The 15730-nt window shown below is 43.2% G+C and overlaps 1 protein-coding gene across 1 annotated transcript; it reads right to left on the reverse strand.

The window, feature by feature from the left end:
• Positions 1 to 5702: 5702 nt before the first annotated feature.
• LOC144597860 (prostaglandin G/H synthase 2-like) lies at positions 5703 to 13784 on the reverse strand. The gene is made up of 10 exons (XM_078407570.1): positions 13686 to 13784; positions 12897 to 13013; positions 12234 to 12377; positions 11317 to 11460; positions 10231 to 10412; positions 9260 to 9343; positions 8865 to 9111; positions 8373 to 8659; positions 7944 to 8091; positions 5703 to 7157 (listed from the first exon to the last, which is right to left on the reverse strand). Exons 1-10 carry the CDS (start codon positions 13771 to 13773, stop codon positions 6754 to 6756), a joined length of 1845 nt encoding a protein of 614 aa, XP_078263696.1. The 5' UTR covers positions 13774 to 13784; the 3' UTR covers positions 5703 to 6753.
• Positions 13785 to 15730: the final 1946 nt, after the last annotated feature.

The raw sequence follows: 15730 nt of genomic DNA on the forward strand, positions 1-15730 counted from the left end.
GCCAATTTGGCTAATCCTATTTGCCTGCATTTAGTCCATATCCCCATAAATCCTTACTATCCATATATCTGCCCAAATATCTTGTGAAAGTCATAATTGCATCCACTTCTATAGCTTCCTCTGGCAGTATGTTCCACATACGGACTGCCCTCTGGGTTAAAAAGTTGCCCCTGAGGTGCCTCTTAAATCTCTTCTCTCTCATCTCAAGGTTATGTGCTTTAGTTTTAGAATCCTCTACCCAAGAAAAAAGACTGTGAGCGTGCACTTTATCCATGTTCCTCATGATTATGTACTCTTCAGTAAGGTCACCCCTCAGTCTCCTAGGCTCCAAAGAGTAAAGTCTCACCTAACCCTGCCTCTCCCTAGATCAAACCCATTGGTTAGGTAACATCCTGGTGAATCTTCTCTGCTCCATTTCCAACTTAACAAATCCTTTCTATAGCTAGGTGACCAGAACTGCACCTAGTACTCTGTATGGTCACAGCACACAGTATGGTCTTGCCAATCACTTGTACAACTGTATCATGATGTCCCAACTTCTGTACTCAATAGCCTTCCAGGTGATGGACAGCACACCTGTCCTAAATGCCTTCTTCACCACCTTGTCCACCAGACTTAATCACTTTCAGGGAACTATGCATCTGTACTCCGTGATCTCTTTGTTCCTCAATATTCTCATATTCACAAATATTTCACCCATTTGTGTCTATCTGATCTAATATTGGAGCACTGCAGCTGAAATATTTATAATCTACAGAATACATCAGAATTAGGTTTTGGAATTCCCGCATAAAACCTCTCCTATTTACTTTCCTCCTTGGAGGAAATCTATCTCATTCCTCAAGCTTTTTGGTCATCCAAACATTTCTTTATGTGGCTAGATGCTAAAATTTATTTGGTCAGAATATTTAAAGCAAGTAAAGACATTTCACTGTAGCAAAGGTATCAAACCAACATATTAGGTGCACCTTATCTGGTTTCCCTTTCATCATGCAAAATCTTTTGCAAAAAGCCTTATCTTCCTGGCAACTTAATCCCAACATCCAACCGTCTTTTTCTTTTCTTTTATTACCTCCTCTCAAATTGTTGCCCATGTTTCCATTTTTGATTGGTGGGGTCCCGTTGTAGGTGACGGAAATGTTGGTGGTTGATATGTTGGATCCGCTGGCTGGTGGGGTGGAAGGTGAGAACGAGGGGGATCCTGTCCTTGTTGCGAGTGGGGGGAGGGGGAGCAAGAGCGGAGCTGCGGGATGTAGAAGAGACCCTAGTGAGAGCCTCATCTATAATGGAGGAGGGGAAGCCCCGTTTTCTGAAGAACGAGGACATCTCGGAAGCCCTAGTCTGAAACACCTCATCCCGGGCGCAGATGCGGCGTAGACGGAGGAATTGAGAGTAGGGGATAGACTTTTTGCAGGGGACCGGGTGGGAAGAAGTGTAGTCCAGATAGCTGTGTGAGTCGGTGGGCTTGTAGTAAATGTCCGTCACTAGTCTGTCTCCTGTGATGGAGATGGTGAGGTCCAGAAACGGGAGGGAGATGTCAGAGATAGTCCAGGTATATTTAAGGGCAGGATGGAAATTGGAGGTGAAGTGTATGAAGTCAGTGAGTTCTGCATGGGTGCAAGAGGTAGCACCAATGCAGTCGTCGATGTAGCGGAGGTAGAGTTCGGGGATGGGGCCAGTGTACATCTGAAACAGGGATTGTTCGACGTACCCGACAAAGAGGCAGGCGTAGCTAGGGCCCATGCGAGTGCCCATAGCTACGCCTCTGGTTTGGAGGAAGTGGGAGGAGTCAAAGGAGAAGTTGTTGAGGGTAAGAACCAGCTCTGCTAGGTGGAGGAGAGTGTTGGTCGATGGGGATTGGCTGGTTCTACGGTCGAGGAAGAAACGGAGGGCTTCGAGACCATCCTTGTGGGGGATGGAGGTGTAGAGTGACTGGACATCCATGGTGAAAATGAGGGAGTGGGGGCCTGGGAACCGGAAGTTATCCAGGAGATGGAGAGCGTGTGAGGTGTCTTGGACGTAGGTGGGGAGGGATTTAACCAGGGGGGATAGGATGGAGTCGTGGTAGGTAGAGATAAGTTCGGTGGGGCATGAGCAGGCAGAGACAATGGGTCTGCCGGGACAGTTGTGTTTGTGGATTTTGGGTAGGAGGTAGAATCGGGCCGTGCGGGGCTGGGGAACTATGAGATTGGAGGCACTGGAGGGTAGATCGCCGGAGATGGTGAGGTCGGTGATGGTGCTGCTGATAAAGGTCTAGTGTTTATCGGTGGGGTCATGGTCCAGGGATAGGTAGGAAGAGGTGTCTGATAGTTGTCGTCTGGCCTCGGTCCGGTAGAGGTCAGCACGCCAGACTACCACAGCCCCTCCCTTGTCAGCGGGTTTAATTATTAAGTCCGGGTTGTTGCGGAGTGAGTGGAGGGCTGCACGTTCAGGAAGGGAGAGGTTGGAGTTAGTCAGGGGATTATGAGAAATTGTTGCCCATGTTTCCATTTTTGATTATTTCGCTCAAGGTTTTTGTCCTCCTCGCAGTATGAACTACTAATACATATGAAACAGGAACAAGCTTAGATCCTTCAGCCCATAATGACTGGCAGTGTTCAATAAGGTTACGGTAAAATGCTAATTTCGTGATCATCTTAAATCTCTCTATTTCTTGATTCCCTTGGGCCCAAAGATCTGTCATAAGGTCATGTCATAAGTGATAGGAGTAGATTTAGGCCATTCGGCCCATCAAGACTATTCTGCCATTCCATCATGGCTGATCTATCTCTCCCTCTTAACCCCATTGTCCTGCCTTATCCCCATAACCCCGACCCCTGTCATAAGTGATAAGAGAAAAATGAAGCCATTCAGCCTATCAAGCTTACTCTCCCTTTCAATCATGGCTCTGTCTTTAATATACTCCACCACTGCTCTCTTGGGACAGAGAATTTAAAACAAATCACATACCTTCAAAGTGAAGAGATTTCACTATACCATAATTATTCCAAGACCTGAATCACAGTTCCATCTCTCAACTCAGATGAAAGAGCACATCAACATTTAAGAATTGTATGCATTTCATGGAGTGCTAATCTGATTCTTCTAACTCCAGCAAATAAGGACTGTTTCTTATCAACACCTGTTCACATGACAGCCTTCACATCCCGGGAATCTATCGTGGGAATTTGCTTCATTGCTGTTAAGATAAGATTACCTGCTTATCCTTTCTTGAGTAAAGAGGCCAAAAGTTCATAGAGTGCTCCAAGTGTATCGTCTTAATTAATTCTTTGTAAAAGGCCTTCATTGTGCCATGCTTATCTTATGCTTTCTAAATATGATTCTAATCCCTTGTGACTCATAACTACCACCTCATTTCAGAGGCAATTAGGAATATGGTCATAAGGCCATAAATGATAGGAGCAGAATTAGGCCAGTTGGCCCATCAAGTCTACTCCACCATTCAATCATGGTTGATCTATTTCTCCCTCCTAATCCCATTCTTATGCCTTCTCCCCTTAACCCCTGACACCCATACTAATCAAGAATCTATCTATCTCTGCCTTAAAAGAATATCCTTTAAGTTGGCCTCCACAGCCTTCTGTGGCGATGAATTCCACTGATTCACCACCCTCTGACGAAAGAAATTCCTCTTCATCTCCTTCCTAAAGGAATGTCCTTTTGATTCTGAGGCTATGACCTCTAGTAATAGACTCTCCCACTAGTGGAGACATCCTCCCTACATCCACTCTATCCAAACTTTTCACTATTCTGAATGTTTTGGTAAGAATAGTCAATATAGAATTTCTAGCAGATACATTTATTCACAAAATGCTGGAGTAACTCAGCAGGTCAGGCAGCATCTCGGGACAGAAGGAATGGATGACGTTTCGGGTCGAGACCCTTCTTCAGACTGATGTCGGGGGTGGGACAAAGGAAGGATATAGGTGGAGACAGGAAGATAGAGGGAGATCTGGGAAGGAGGAGGGGAAGGGAGGGACAGAGGAGCTATCTGAAGTTGGAGAAGTCGACGTTCATACCACCGGGCCGCACGTTCAGGAGGGGAGAGGTTGGAGTTAGTCAGGGGAGTGGAAAATTTGAGGCGGCTGATGTCACGCCGGCAGTTTGAGATAAAAAGTTCTAGTGAGGGTAGTAGGCCACACTGGGGGGTAAAAGTGGAGGGGGTCCATTGGAGACGGGAGAAGGGGTCATCAGTGGGGGGTCTGGACTCCTTACCATGGAAAAAGGCTCGGAGGCGGAGGCGGCGGAAGAAGAGCTCCACGTCATGGCGGACGCGGAACTCGTTGATGTGGGGGCGGAGGGGAACACAGGTAAGGCCTCTGCTGAGGACCGACCGTTCGGTGTCTGAAAGGGGGAGGTCAGGGGGGATGGTGAACACCCGGCAATGGTGGGGGTTGGGGTCGGATGGAGGCAGGGGGGCAGGTGGAGGGGATGTATGGTGGGGGGGTGGTGGGTTAGCTGGGCAGAGGGGGCATGAGGACCGATGTGGGGAGTACTTGGGGTCACCTGGCTGGAGGGGGAAGGGGGAGACCCAGTGGAACCCCTGCTGCAGTTACCTGTAGTAGAGGGTGGGCAGTAGGACCCAGCAGTGCTGACGGGCTCTGACTGGTGGGGGCTGTGGGCCCAGCGCGGTGTGTGTGGGCCAGGTACAACCTCATTTATTTTTCTTGCTGGATTTGATCTTTTTTTTCTGGACTAACCTTGTACATTCTCTCTTGCATTTTCACCACTGATTTTTTGTTGTTGTATGTATTACAGATATAAAGAGGGAGACCAGAACACTGCAGTTGTACAAGTCTGACCTGACAGTGATCTACTGAGGTTTCACATCATTACACTAGTTTTGAACTTCATAATCACTGAGATTATTTCCCTTATACTGTTTTTTCTGCTTTATCAGCCCTTACATAGTACTTCTAATTATTTAGGTGCTTGTCTTCCTTTGCTCCCTTACAGGGTTTCATATTTTAGAAGGGTATAAGTGATTCAACATACCACATATTTATTAAAGTTAAGATTGATTTGTCAGAGAACTACTGGATCAGCAAGTTTTCTCAATATGAATTAACATGATATTCCCCAGTAATATGTGTACCCCTAAATTTGACATTTACTCCAAATTCTGATATTCAGTTACTTCTAAATCCAATAATATAATTTGAGAATAAATCAGTGGCTCTATCATTCATCTTTGCACTAATCTGATTAAATCTGAGAGTTTGGGTAAAGTGTAGTTAAACAGTAATGGTATTCATTCAGCTATTTGTGTTTGATTTCACCTTTCCTTTTGCCTCAAGGTTTCTGGGTAGTAACTTATTAAAACATATAAAGTCTACTGAATTATCTTTATATGTAGTACATTACCTCTTCAAAAAAAACTATTGACTTGATAAGCATGCCTGGTCCTTTGTGGAATGTGATGTATCTTTACAATCTTTATTCTCAAAATGATCCTCCATTAATTATTTGAGCTTAGATATTACTACCTTTTTCGTCGCTGGTGTAAAGCTGGCTCCCTTTGGTTCTCAATTTTTTGTCTATCCCCATTTTGCACAGATAATTGACATTAGCTGCTCAGCACTCTGCTGCAAGCATCTGTTCTATGGACTGCAGGACCATAAACAAAACTATGCAACCTTGAACTCCATATAAAACACGCAGAGACATAACTTTGTTATTTGATTGGCTTTTTTTATTGCTCTTTCACTTTATCTTTTCCAAAGTACAAAAAGAAATATAGAGTGCAGTATGTCAACAGCATTTTTTTTTAAAGAAGGAACAATTTGTAAAGGTTGGAAGTTGTTCTAAAACATAAGAGTACTGTTTAATTACTGTAGTTTTCAATCAAGTCAAGCGAGTTGGCAGATATCAAAAGTACATCATTCTCAAATTGTAAGATCTGAATAATTTCACATCTTTTTAACTTTTTACAAAAATTGTAATCCACTTTGTTGTGGTTTAGTACATAGAAGGCATACTCTGCCATTGTATATTAACATGATAGGCTTGCTGGTCATGTTTGCTGCACAGCAGCAATGCTTTTGTTAAAAATATATATATTTTGTAAAATCACGAAGTCATTTGTACCAACAAACCATACATACAATCTATAAGGTGCAAAAACACCATGAAAAAAACCCCAATCTTACAAAACAAGAGCTCTACCCCATTATTATTGGGAACACAATTTGGTTTTCCTTCCCATTAGTACAAAATTCTGCCCACTTCATAGTTATGATTATAAATTTTGGAAGGCATTAACAGTGATTCCGGAGCCATTGTTCCTTGTTCTCAAAATATATATTTTACATAATCTGCATTTGTCTCATAAATTAATTCATATATTAAAAAACAAGAGAATAAATAGTTAAAAATTAAATAATAAATAGTTCTTCAAGCCCTTTGAAGTTAATTTAATCATTACTTCCATCTCCACCTCCATAACGTTAAAGCACGGTCATGCCGAAATAGCCTTGCAAAAGTGGCAACATCCTCATGTGAACCACGGGAGTAATTATTCATCAGTTATACAGCTCTGGAAAGTGACACAAGAAAAGCCAATGCTATCCTCAGACATCGACTACAATACCCCTGCCAAATGCTCCTATGCCAATACAAAGATGCCCGAATGTTGTTGTACAGCCTTATCGGAAACTGGATTCACCATCTTCACGATGAAGAAGTCTCATTCCGAAGCAGAGTAGCAGCAAAAGAGATTGAACATTTGACATCGCTGGGCTGAGATGAACAAACTTAAAGTTCTGTTGACTGTTCTTTCAAGAGGGCATGTGGATTAACGTCTTGACTGGGAGATGTGGAGCTGATGGAGCCTGCTTTGCTCGGGTCAGACTGAGGAATACTAAATGAAACAACTGGACATGGACTTTTTAGATTGTTGCAGACCAATTTGCTTAGTGATGCAGTGTTTACAATTTCAAAGCCAACTTTGCCACCAAAGGTGCTAGGTTTCCAATATTCTGGGGAACAAATAGCATTTCCCATCAAACCCTTCAAAGAGAAGGGGGCTCCCATCTCAACCATTGTTTCTCCAAATATGGATCCAGGTCTTGGTTTTTCTATCATCAAAGCAGGATACATCTCTATTGCATCAATATCCCCATAAAGTTCTTTCAGTTCAGCTGCCATTTCCGTTTCTCCTGTAATAAATATTGTAATAAGATATTGTAATACAGTACAAATACTATTCATATTAACAGTCTCTTAAAGCATATGGAAAAAATGCATATATTACAATATAAATAACAATGTTCTAATCATCACAGAACCTTTGATAAATTACTAGCTTTGTGGATAGTTCTACTATACACTGCAGAACTTTTGTTTTGATCAACAATTAAAGGTGAGAGAGGGGGAAGAGTAGAGGAAAGCCTAAAAATAGTTCTCGCCTCCTAATGAGGCCCAGCCCTCCAAAAATTGTAAAGACTCCTCTCCCAAATCAACAAACCACAAATCGTTAAGTCTTCATTAATAAACTTTAGATTATTAAACATTAGGTGGGGTACAAATACTCCAAAAAATTGTCTTAACTGAATTTTTCTTCATCTACAATAAGGGTTATGTCAACAGTGACAGTGGAATATCTTTCCAATTTTAATTCTAAAGATATAGCTGGAGTAGCAAATGGAAACTCCAACAATATAATTTATCTCCCAATTTTAGGACCAAGCCTTATTGCAGTATCAATATTTACATTTCCTTTAATATTCATCCGATAAAAGACAACCGATTTAGAACTAAATAGTACAGTGTTATGTCCATAACTATAAAATAAGATAAAATTACTCGATAATAGTCAATGTAAGAGCCATCTGCTCAATAGCCGAGTGAAAGGATATCCTTACTTTCACAATCTCCCATTTTACCTACACCTAAATGTCTGGAATTGTACCAAATATCAATGAAATTCAATGTATGGATCTTACCTGTGAGCTCTTCAAAAGATCCATAGGGCTTTAATGAAAAGCGTTTTCTGTACTCATTCAGAGACTTGTATCGCATCTGTCGACTGTGTTCAATGGTAGAAATAGCCACGCCCATCAATGCTGCATTCAGATTTCTGCCTCCAGCAACCTATAGGAAGACCAGGATCATCAATTTGCAAGTCATGAACTCAGTGATTTCACTGTTTAACGATGCAAATATTTTAGTTTGATTATAACTGACCATTCTTTCTAACAAAGAAACATTTGGTAAAGACCCTATGGCTACTGATCTACAGAATTTAAATGATGCAACAAAGCCATTCATCATTAATTTTAATCACACATCCATTAGATACGCAGCATTGCAAAGAAATTACTTCCTGATTTTTACACCATTATGAAGCAGACTGAAAATAAGGTGAATCTTACCCTGCCAGCAATTTGATTTGTGAATGAAACCACCATGTTGGAGATACCATGCTCCAGCAACACTGAGTTATTGAAGAGGAATTCGGGGTAGCTGTACTCTCTGTCCTCAATATTGAAGGTATCAGGCATCAAGGGGTGCCAGTGATAGAGAGTGTTAAACTCTGATGCGATCCGGTTACTATATTGGAATTGCTGGTTGAAGAGCAACTCTGGGTCAAATTTCAACTTGAAGTGATAACCACTCAGATGCTGCACGTAATCTTCAATTACAATTTTGATCGTCTCTCCTGTCAGAGTCAATAAAAAAGTTTGAGTATTTACTTAAAAACAGCGTTTTCACCAAGAAACTTTATTTAGTTCAAATACTACAAATACTGTATTATATAGCATTTCCCCCACCCCACTCTGGGACTTCCATTGATGGTCTTGATTATGTTCGTCCCATGCACAGAGCTTTTCTGGGGATGAGTTGAGCATGACAAGTGCACTCACCGATTAATATCAGTCTGGTAGTCTGGAAAAGCCGTTCATCGTCCCATTCAGGATGCTCCACTTTCAAAACATCGCAGACTCGGTTATGTTCCCGCAGCCAGATTGTTGCATACATCATCAAACCTGGGACCAGGCCAAAGAATTCCTGTCCCACTGCAAACCGCATGTGTTCTGGGACATGAGGAGGGTAGATCATCTTTACAGGTGCATCTTTGATGGTGGGAGGATAGACGTCTCCATTTACAATCTGCAGGAAATATTGCACATTCGTTAAAATTTCTCTTGAGCTGCATCCAAATACTGCAAAACAAAAACACTAAAAGTACGTGGACTCTGAACAGGCAGGTATGACGGTGCCATACAAAATCCCGTAACAAACTCAAGCTAAAGCCCACCTGATACTTGAGCTTTCCATCTGTAAACAGTCTCAAGTGATGTTGTCGATCCAACGTTTCTCCGTAAATATTACTCAGGTCGACCTGTGTAATGGAAAGATTAATGGAAAACCATTAATACATCATGAAAACAATCAAGCAGAGTCAACATAGTTTCTGAAAGATAAAACTGCGAGCGTTATTAGAGCAGGTCACAAACTTTGTGAATAAAATGGAAACACTCATTTCCAGAAGGCATTCAGTGAGGTACCACAGTAAAGGTTACTGTACAAGAGCATATGAAGTTATGCGTAAATTTTGGCATGAATAGGGGAGCGGTTAACTATCAGAAAACAGAGTTGAGATAAATGGGTCATTTTTGCATTGGTAGTCAGTGCTCGTGGAATACCACAAAGTTCAGTGCTGGGACATCAGCTATATCTAATCAATGTTACTAAGTTGGGTGAAGAGATTGAGTGTACTCTAGTTAAAGTGAGAAGATTGAGAGGCGATTGACATATGTAATATTCTGTGGAGAGGAGCAAGATAGTTGCTGAGGGGATGCTTCCACCAGCAGCGTGTTTAGAATTGGGAAGCACAGTTTCAGAATAAGGGATCACTCCTCCCAGATGGGGTTGAGAAGCAATTTCTTCACTGATTGGTGAATCTCTAGGATTATTCAGAGAGTTGTGAGCTGCGCCATTAAAAACATACATGATGGTGATTGACAAATATTTGCAACTACAAGAGAATCACGGAGCTAAAGAGTGGTGTTGAGGCCAAGATTGGATCAGTCATGATCCTATTGAATGGTGAATCAAACTCAAAGAGTTGATTGGCCTACACTTGCCAGTTTCTTATGTTTGAATTTTTAATTTAGTACCATAATATTTTTAACATGAAATGCCAATTTATACTACTCAAGTAGAATGATGGATTATTTTATTAAGAACCATTCTTGAAAAATCGCTCGGTTAAAGATTTGTACTTACGCCATGTCCCAATCCCTTTGTGAATTCCGGGCCTCGGCTCTCGTCTGTCTTAAAGAACTGATGCGTAAAATGTTGAGCAAAGAAGGCAAACATCATATTGGTCTTCTGGGGGTCAGGCACAAATTTCTTCCTCAGGAGGAATCTTTCTGCTAGATACTTGGGGTCGGGCAGTGTTTTCTTTCCTGTGAAAAAAGCAGAAATGCATATCTGTAAAATGTAATCGGCCAAGTAAGGTGGTGACATTCCTACCATATCTCAAGTAATGGAATGTATCAGTGGAATGCCTGTTGGGGGGAATACTGAGGGAGGTAGCATCATTCTGGTGTATATTTCTAGCCACAAGAAATGGAAATTTGAATGTAAGCTATAGCAGAATCCCACTGATTAACTGCATGTTAATTGCACAGGGCAGGCATTTATCCCCTCTGGTTATTTCAACAGATGAACTAGCTAGTGGTGGACAATTTTGCAGCAACAGCTCGCCAGTAATTCTATTTTTACGGCAGACATAACACAGCAAAGTGCTTCACAGGAGGATCTTCAGTCAAAAATTGGTGGTTTGCCACAATAGCTTGGCGAGAGAGTTGGGTGATAAGCACACTATCAACGGGAAGACAGAAATCACACTTGTGCTCATTCTTGAAAATATGGACAGTGATATTATTTGTGTTCCTCAATATCTCTCTTCCAAAAACACTAAACAATGTTTCAAGAAATAAGTTGGGAATGCAAATTAGATCATGGGAACAATTAAACTGATCCAATTATTTGCTCCCATATTCTAGTCTCAGTGGAACTCCTTCTACTGCACAGATTGCCTCCACAAATAATCGATTTGAAGAAGATGCCTCCCTTTAATGTATAAAAAAGTCCACTCTATTATGCTAAAGCAGCAATTACATTAATGTGGAATTGCAAGATTACATCATTACTTATAATTTTCTACTTCAATATTAGCCTTATAATGTAAATGTAAAGGCTAGAACCTAACAAACAGGAGCAGAAATAGGCTTGTTGCTCAGGTGGTGGGAGAAGGTGCTTCACTAGGCAGTGAGGGTACATGCTATAACTATATTAGTAACTTACCAACTACACCCATTGGAGTTGGGCATTCGTCAGGAGTTGGAGGAAGATTTCTGGTGTAGTAGGAGATATTGGCATAGGCTTCCCAACTCTTATAGTCATATTTTGAATTGTAGGTAGGGGGACTATCAATCAAATGAGACCTGGCTATTTTGGGGAAAGAAAAAATCATATAAGCATTTCGAATGTTGTCTCCAAGTAACATGCAAGTAAGTAATCACTTGAAGAATTACCGACGAAATAAATAGCTATTTAGCAACATCCGAAATCTTTGTATTTTCTGGTCTGTTCCTACTTCTGGCAAAATCACTCAGTTTTGTTAACTTCCCTATTTTTGTTGTACAGGTTAAACATTCCGAAGTCATTACCCATCTTTAAACCAGTAGGAATTCTCACCCTGTCCCAAGCTAACCTCTAACCAGCTGGCTGCCACAAATCCCTCCCTGCCCATTTCCTCCACCAACCCTGCCCTGTGCCACACCTGGATTATTTCTCCCTCCATAACCCCCCCCTACTTTCCTGTCCCGTAGCTTCACAATCTGCAACTCTTCGAAACTGTCTCACAGCTCTGGCATTTGTTCAAACAATCTGCCTGTCATAAACCTCCCTCTCCCGTGTCTACCTGTCGCACTTTGTCCTGCCTCTCTCCTTTTTCCAGCTTTCTCACCCCCCCCTTCCCATCCTCTCCAATCAGTCTGAAGAAAGGTCTCAACCCGAAATGTCACCCGTTATTTTTCTCCAGGGAAGCTGTCTGACCCGCTGAGTTACTTCAGCACTTTGTGTCTAACTCCAATAAATAAATGCCCGATTTCATTATAAATGAAGTCCAACATTCGCTGTCTACATATAATAACATCGCGTTACGATCGGTCAGCGTGTCGCAAATTAAAGTTTTAACTAGTTAGGCCCGTCCTACTTACATATCAAGACGTATTGCATGATGCGGTCCCTCAGGAAGGAGATCTGATTGACAATGTTCCACACCCCAGGATAATGGGTCAGGATGTAGTGCACGGTGTTGGGGCTGGGTTTCAGGGTGAGTCTCACCCAGGTCCAGAATTCAGCTGTGTGTGAGGAGAGGAAAGATGCATTTGTTAGGAAGGAGGTATCACAATATGCTGGAGTAACTCAGCAGGTCAGGCAGCATCTAGGAGAGAAGGAATGGGTGACGTTTCGGGTCGAGACCCTTGAAGAAGTGTCTCGACCCGAAACGTCACCCATTCCCTCTCTCCTCGATGCTGCCTGACCCGTTGAGTTACTCCAGCATTTTGTGATACGTTCGATTTGTACCAGCATCTGCAGTTATTTTCCTACACTGCTTTGTTAGCAAGGAAATGCTGATGCTGGTTTACACCGAAGATAGACACAGAATGATTGGATTAACTCGGCGGGGCAGGCAGGACCTGGGGTAGAAGGAATGGGGTTGTTCCCTCTACCAGAGATGCTGCCTGTCCCGATGAGTTACTCCAGCATTTTGTGTCTATCAGAGGCATTTGGTAAACTGGTCGGGCGTTCGGTGCATGCGGCAGAGTGAATTGGGGAAATGCAAGGTGAGCGTTGGCTGGGAAGACAGTTTCACTTACGTGTGCTGCAGTTCCTCCCGTGAAAGCCGGTCCGTGTGCAGTCGCATTCGTAGTCCTCGTACCCCGCCGTGCTACATACTCCTCGGTTCTGGCACGGGTTGGAGCAGCAAAGGTTGGCTGTGGAGGGAAAGGGACGGAGCAAGGTGAGGCTTGGAAGTCATTGACTGGCGATTCCGTGCAGGTCTGTGCGTTTGTTACAAGTTCCCCTGGTCCAAGTCTGAAGAAGGGCCTCGACCCAAAAAGTCACCCATTCAAGAGAGAGTTAGATTTAGCTCTTAGGGCTAGAGGGAATCGAGGGACATGGGGGGGTAAAAGCCAGAACGGGGTACTGATTTGGGATGATCATATTGAACGGCGGTATTTATTTCACAAAATGCTGGAGTAACTCAGCAGGTCAGGCAGCATCTCAGGAGGGAAGGAATGGGAGACGTTTCGGGTCGAGGCCCTTCAGACTGAATGGCGGTGCCGGCTCCTGCACCTGTTTCCCGTGTTTCTATTCTTTCTCTCCAGAGATGCCGCCTGTCCCGCTGAGTTACTCCAGCATTTTGTGTCTATCTTACTTAGAAAGTACAGCCTGGGCAAGAACTTTATGCCAAACTAACTAACTTCCCCTTTTTCTCCACCACCATTGCCCTAAGCTCCACCTGGACTATTTTCTCCCTCCAAGTCGACCGTCAGATGTTTACAAAACAGAAACAAAAGCGAGATTATTCCCTGCATTTCGCACAAACCCCCCCGCGTACAAAGTGGCCAAGTTGCTGTGGGAGGGTAAAGAAGGCTGAGCCTTACCTGCTGTGCCCAGGGAGAGGACGCCGGCGAGTAGTAGCAGCGCCCTCAGCACCGCCCGCCCGCTCGCTGCGCTGTGGTTTCCAGACATTGTGCTCCTGTTGCGTCTTGTTCTGATTCTGATCGCCAGCCTTTCCCCTCGCTGTCTTAAACTCACCAGGCGTGACTCAGTGAGGATGACGCCACCGCCACAGCCCGCATCATACTCGACTGATGCTGTTCCCTGGGGCTACCAACTCTCCCCCCGCCCACCTCTCCATACTCAACCTGCTTCCGCCGCTCTTATTCCAAATTACAGCGGGGTGTAACCGGAACATTTCCTACTAGCATCTTTAAAAGTTACTATGTATATATATATATATATATATATATATAGATATATATATATATATATATATATAGATATATATATATAGATATATATATATATATGTAGGAAGGAACTGCAGATGCTGGTTTAAATCGAAGATCGACACAAAATGCTGGAGTAACTCAACGGGACAGGCAGCATCACTGGAGCTGAGGAATGCATGACGTTTCGGGTCGATACTCTTTTTCAGAGACAAGTGGGTCTGTGTTTGAAGAAGGGTCTCGACCCGAAACGTCACCCATTCCTTCTCTCCAGGGATGCTGCCTGTCCCGCTGAGTTACTCCAGCATTTTGTGTCTATCTACTATCTATATGTATATATTGCTAACGTTGGCATGTTACCTTTATCATCGTTACTTTTTTGCATTTATTTCATTCGTATGTTCTATGTCTCTCTACATCACCGTCTGTATCTCTCGTTTCCCTTTCCCCTGACTCTCGTCTGAAGGGTCTCGACCCGAAACGTCACCCATCCCTTCTCTCCAGAGACGCTGCCTTTCCCGCTGAGTTACTTCAGCATTTTGTGTTTATCTTATAATATGTGTATATCCTAAAAAGTTAAGCGACCCGGGTTCAATTCTGACTACGGGTGCTTTCTGTACGGAGTTTGCACGTTCTCCCTGTAACTGCATGAGTTTTCTCCGGGTGCTCCAATAGACAATAGACAATATGTGCAGGAGTAGGCCATTCGGCCCTTCGAGCCAGCACCGCCATTCAATGTGATCATGGCTGATCATTCACAATCAGTACCCCGTTCCTGCCTTCTCCCCATACCCCCTGACTCCGCTATCATTAAGAGCTCTATCTAGCTCTCTCCGGTTTCCTCCCATATTCCACGCGTAGGTTTGTAGGTTAATTGGTATCTGTAAATTGTCGCCAGTGTGTGGGTAAGAACAAGGGTGGATCCGGTACACAGCCATTTCCACGCTTTGGCCAGATTATCTGCAGTCTAAACTAAACCAGACTGCAGATTATCCGGCCAAAGCGCCCTTCATTATCTGGAGAGAAGGAATGGGTGAGGTTTCGGGTCGAGACCCTTCTTCAGTCTGAAGAAGGGTCTCGACCCGAAACGTCACCCATTTATTTTCTCCTGAGATGCTGCCTGACCTGCTGAGTTACTCCAGCATTTTGTGAATAAATACCTTCGATTTGTACCAGCATCTGCAGTTTATTTTCTTACACTTCATTATCTGGATTTCATTTGTCTGAAATTTAAATAAAAACAAGAAAATTAATCTGAAGGGAAATGGTGAAAATGCTTAGCAGATCAGGCCACTTCTGTGAGAAGAGAAACAGGGTCAAAGTTTCAGTCAAAGTGCTGGAGGAACTCAACGGGTCAGGCAGCATCCGTGGAGGGAATAAATAGATGCTTGATAGTGCGCACCATCAGTCTCGGGACAGCTTCTTCCCTTCTGTTATCAGGCTTCTGAACAATCATATAACATATAACATATAACATATAACAACTACAGCATGGAAACAGGCCTGTCCGGCCCTACCAGTCCACGCCGACCATTCTCCCTGACCTAGTCTCATCTACCTGCACTCAGACCATAACCCTCCAATCCCCTCCTATCCATATACCTATCCAATTTACTCTTAAATAATAAAATTGAGCCAGCCTCCACCACTTCCACCGGAAGCCCATTCCATACAGCCACAACCCTCTGAGTAAAGAA

Source organism: Rhinoraja longicauda, chromosome 11 (assembly GCF_053455715.1).
Source record: "Rhinoraja longicauda isolate Sanriku21f chromosome 11, sRhiLon1.1, whole genome shotgun sequence".
Classification (NCBI taxonomy): domain Eukaryota; kingdom Metazoa; phylum Chordata; class Chondrichthyes; order Rajiformes; family Arhynchobatidae; genus Rhinoraja; species Rhinoraja longicauda.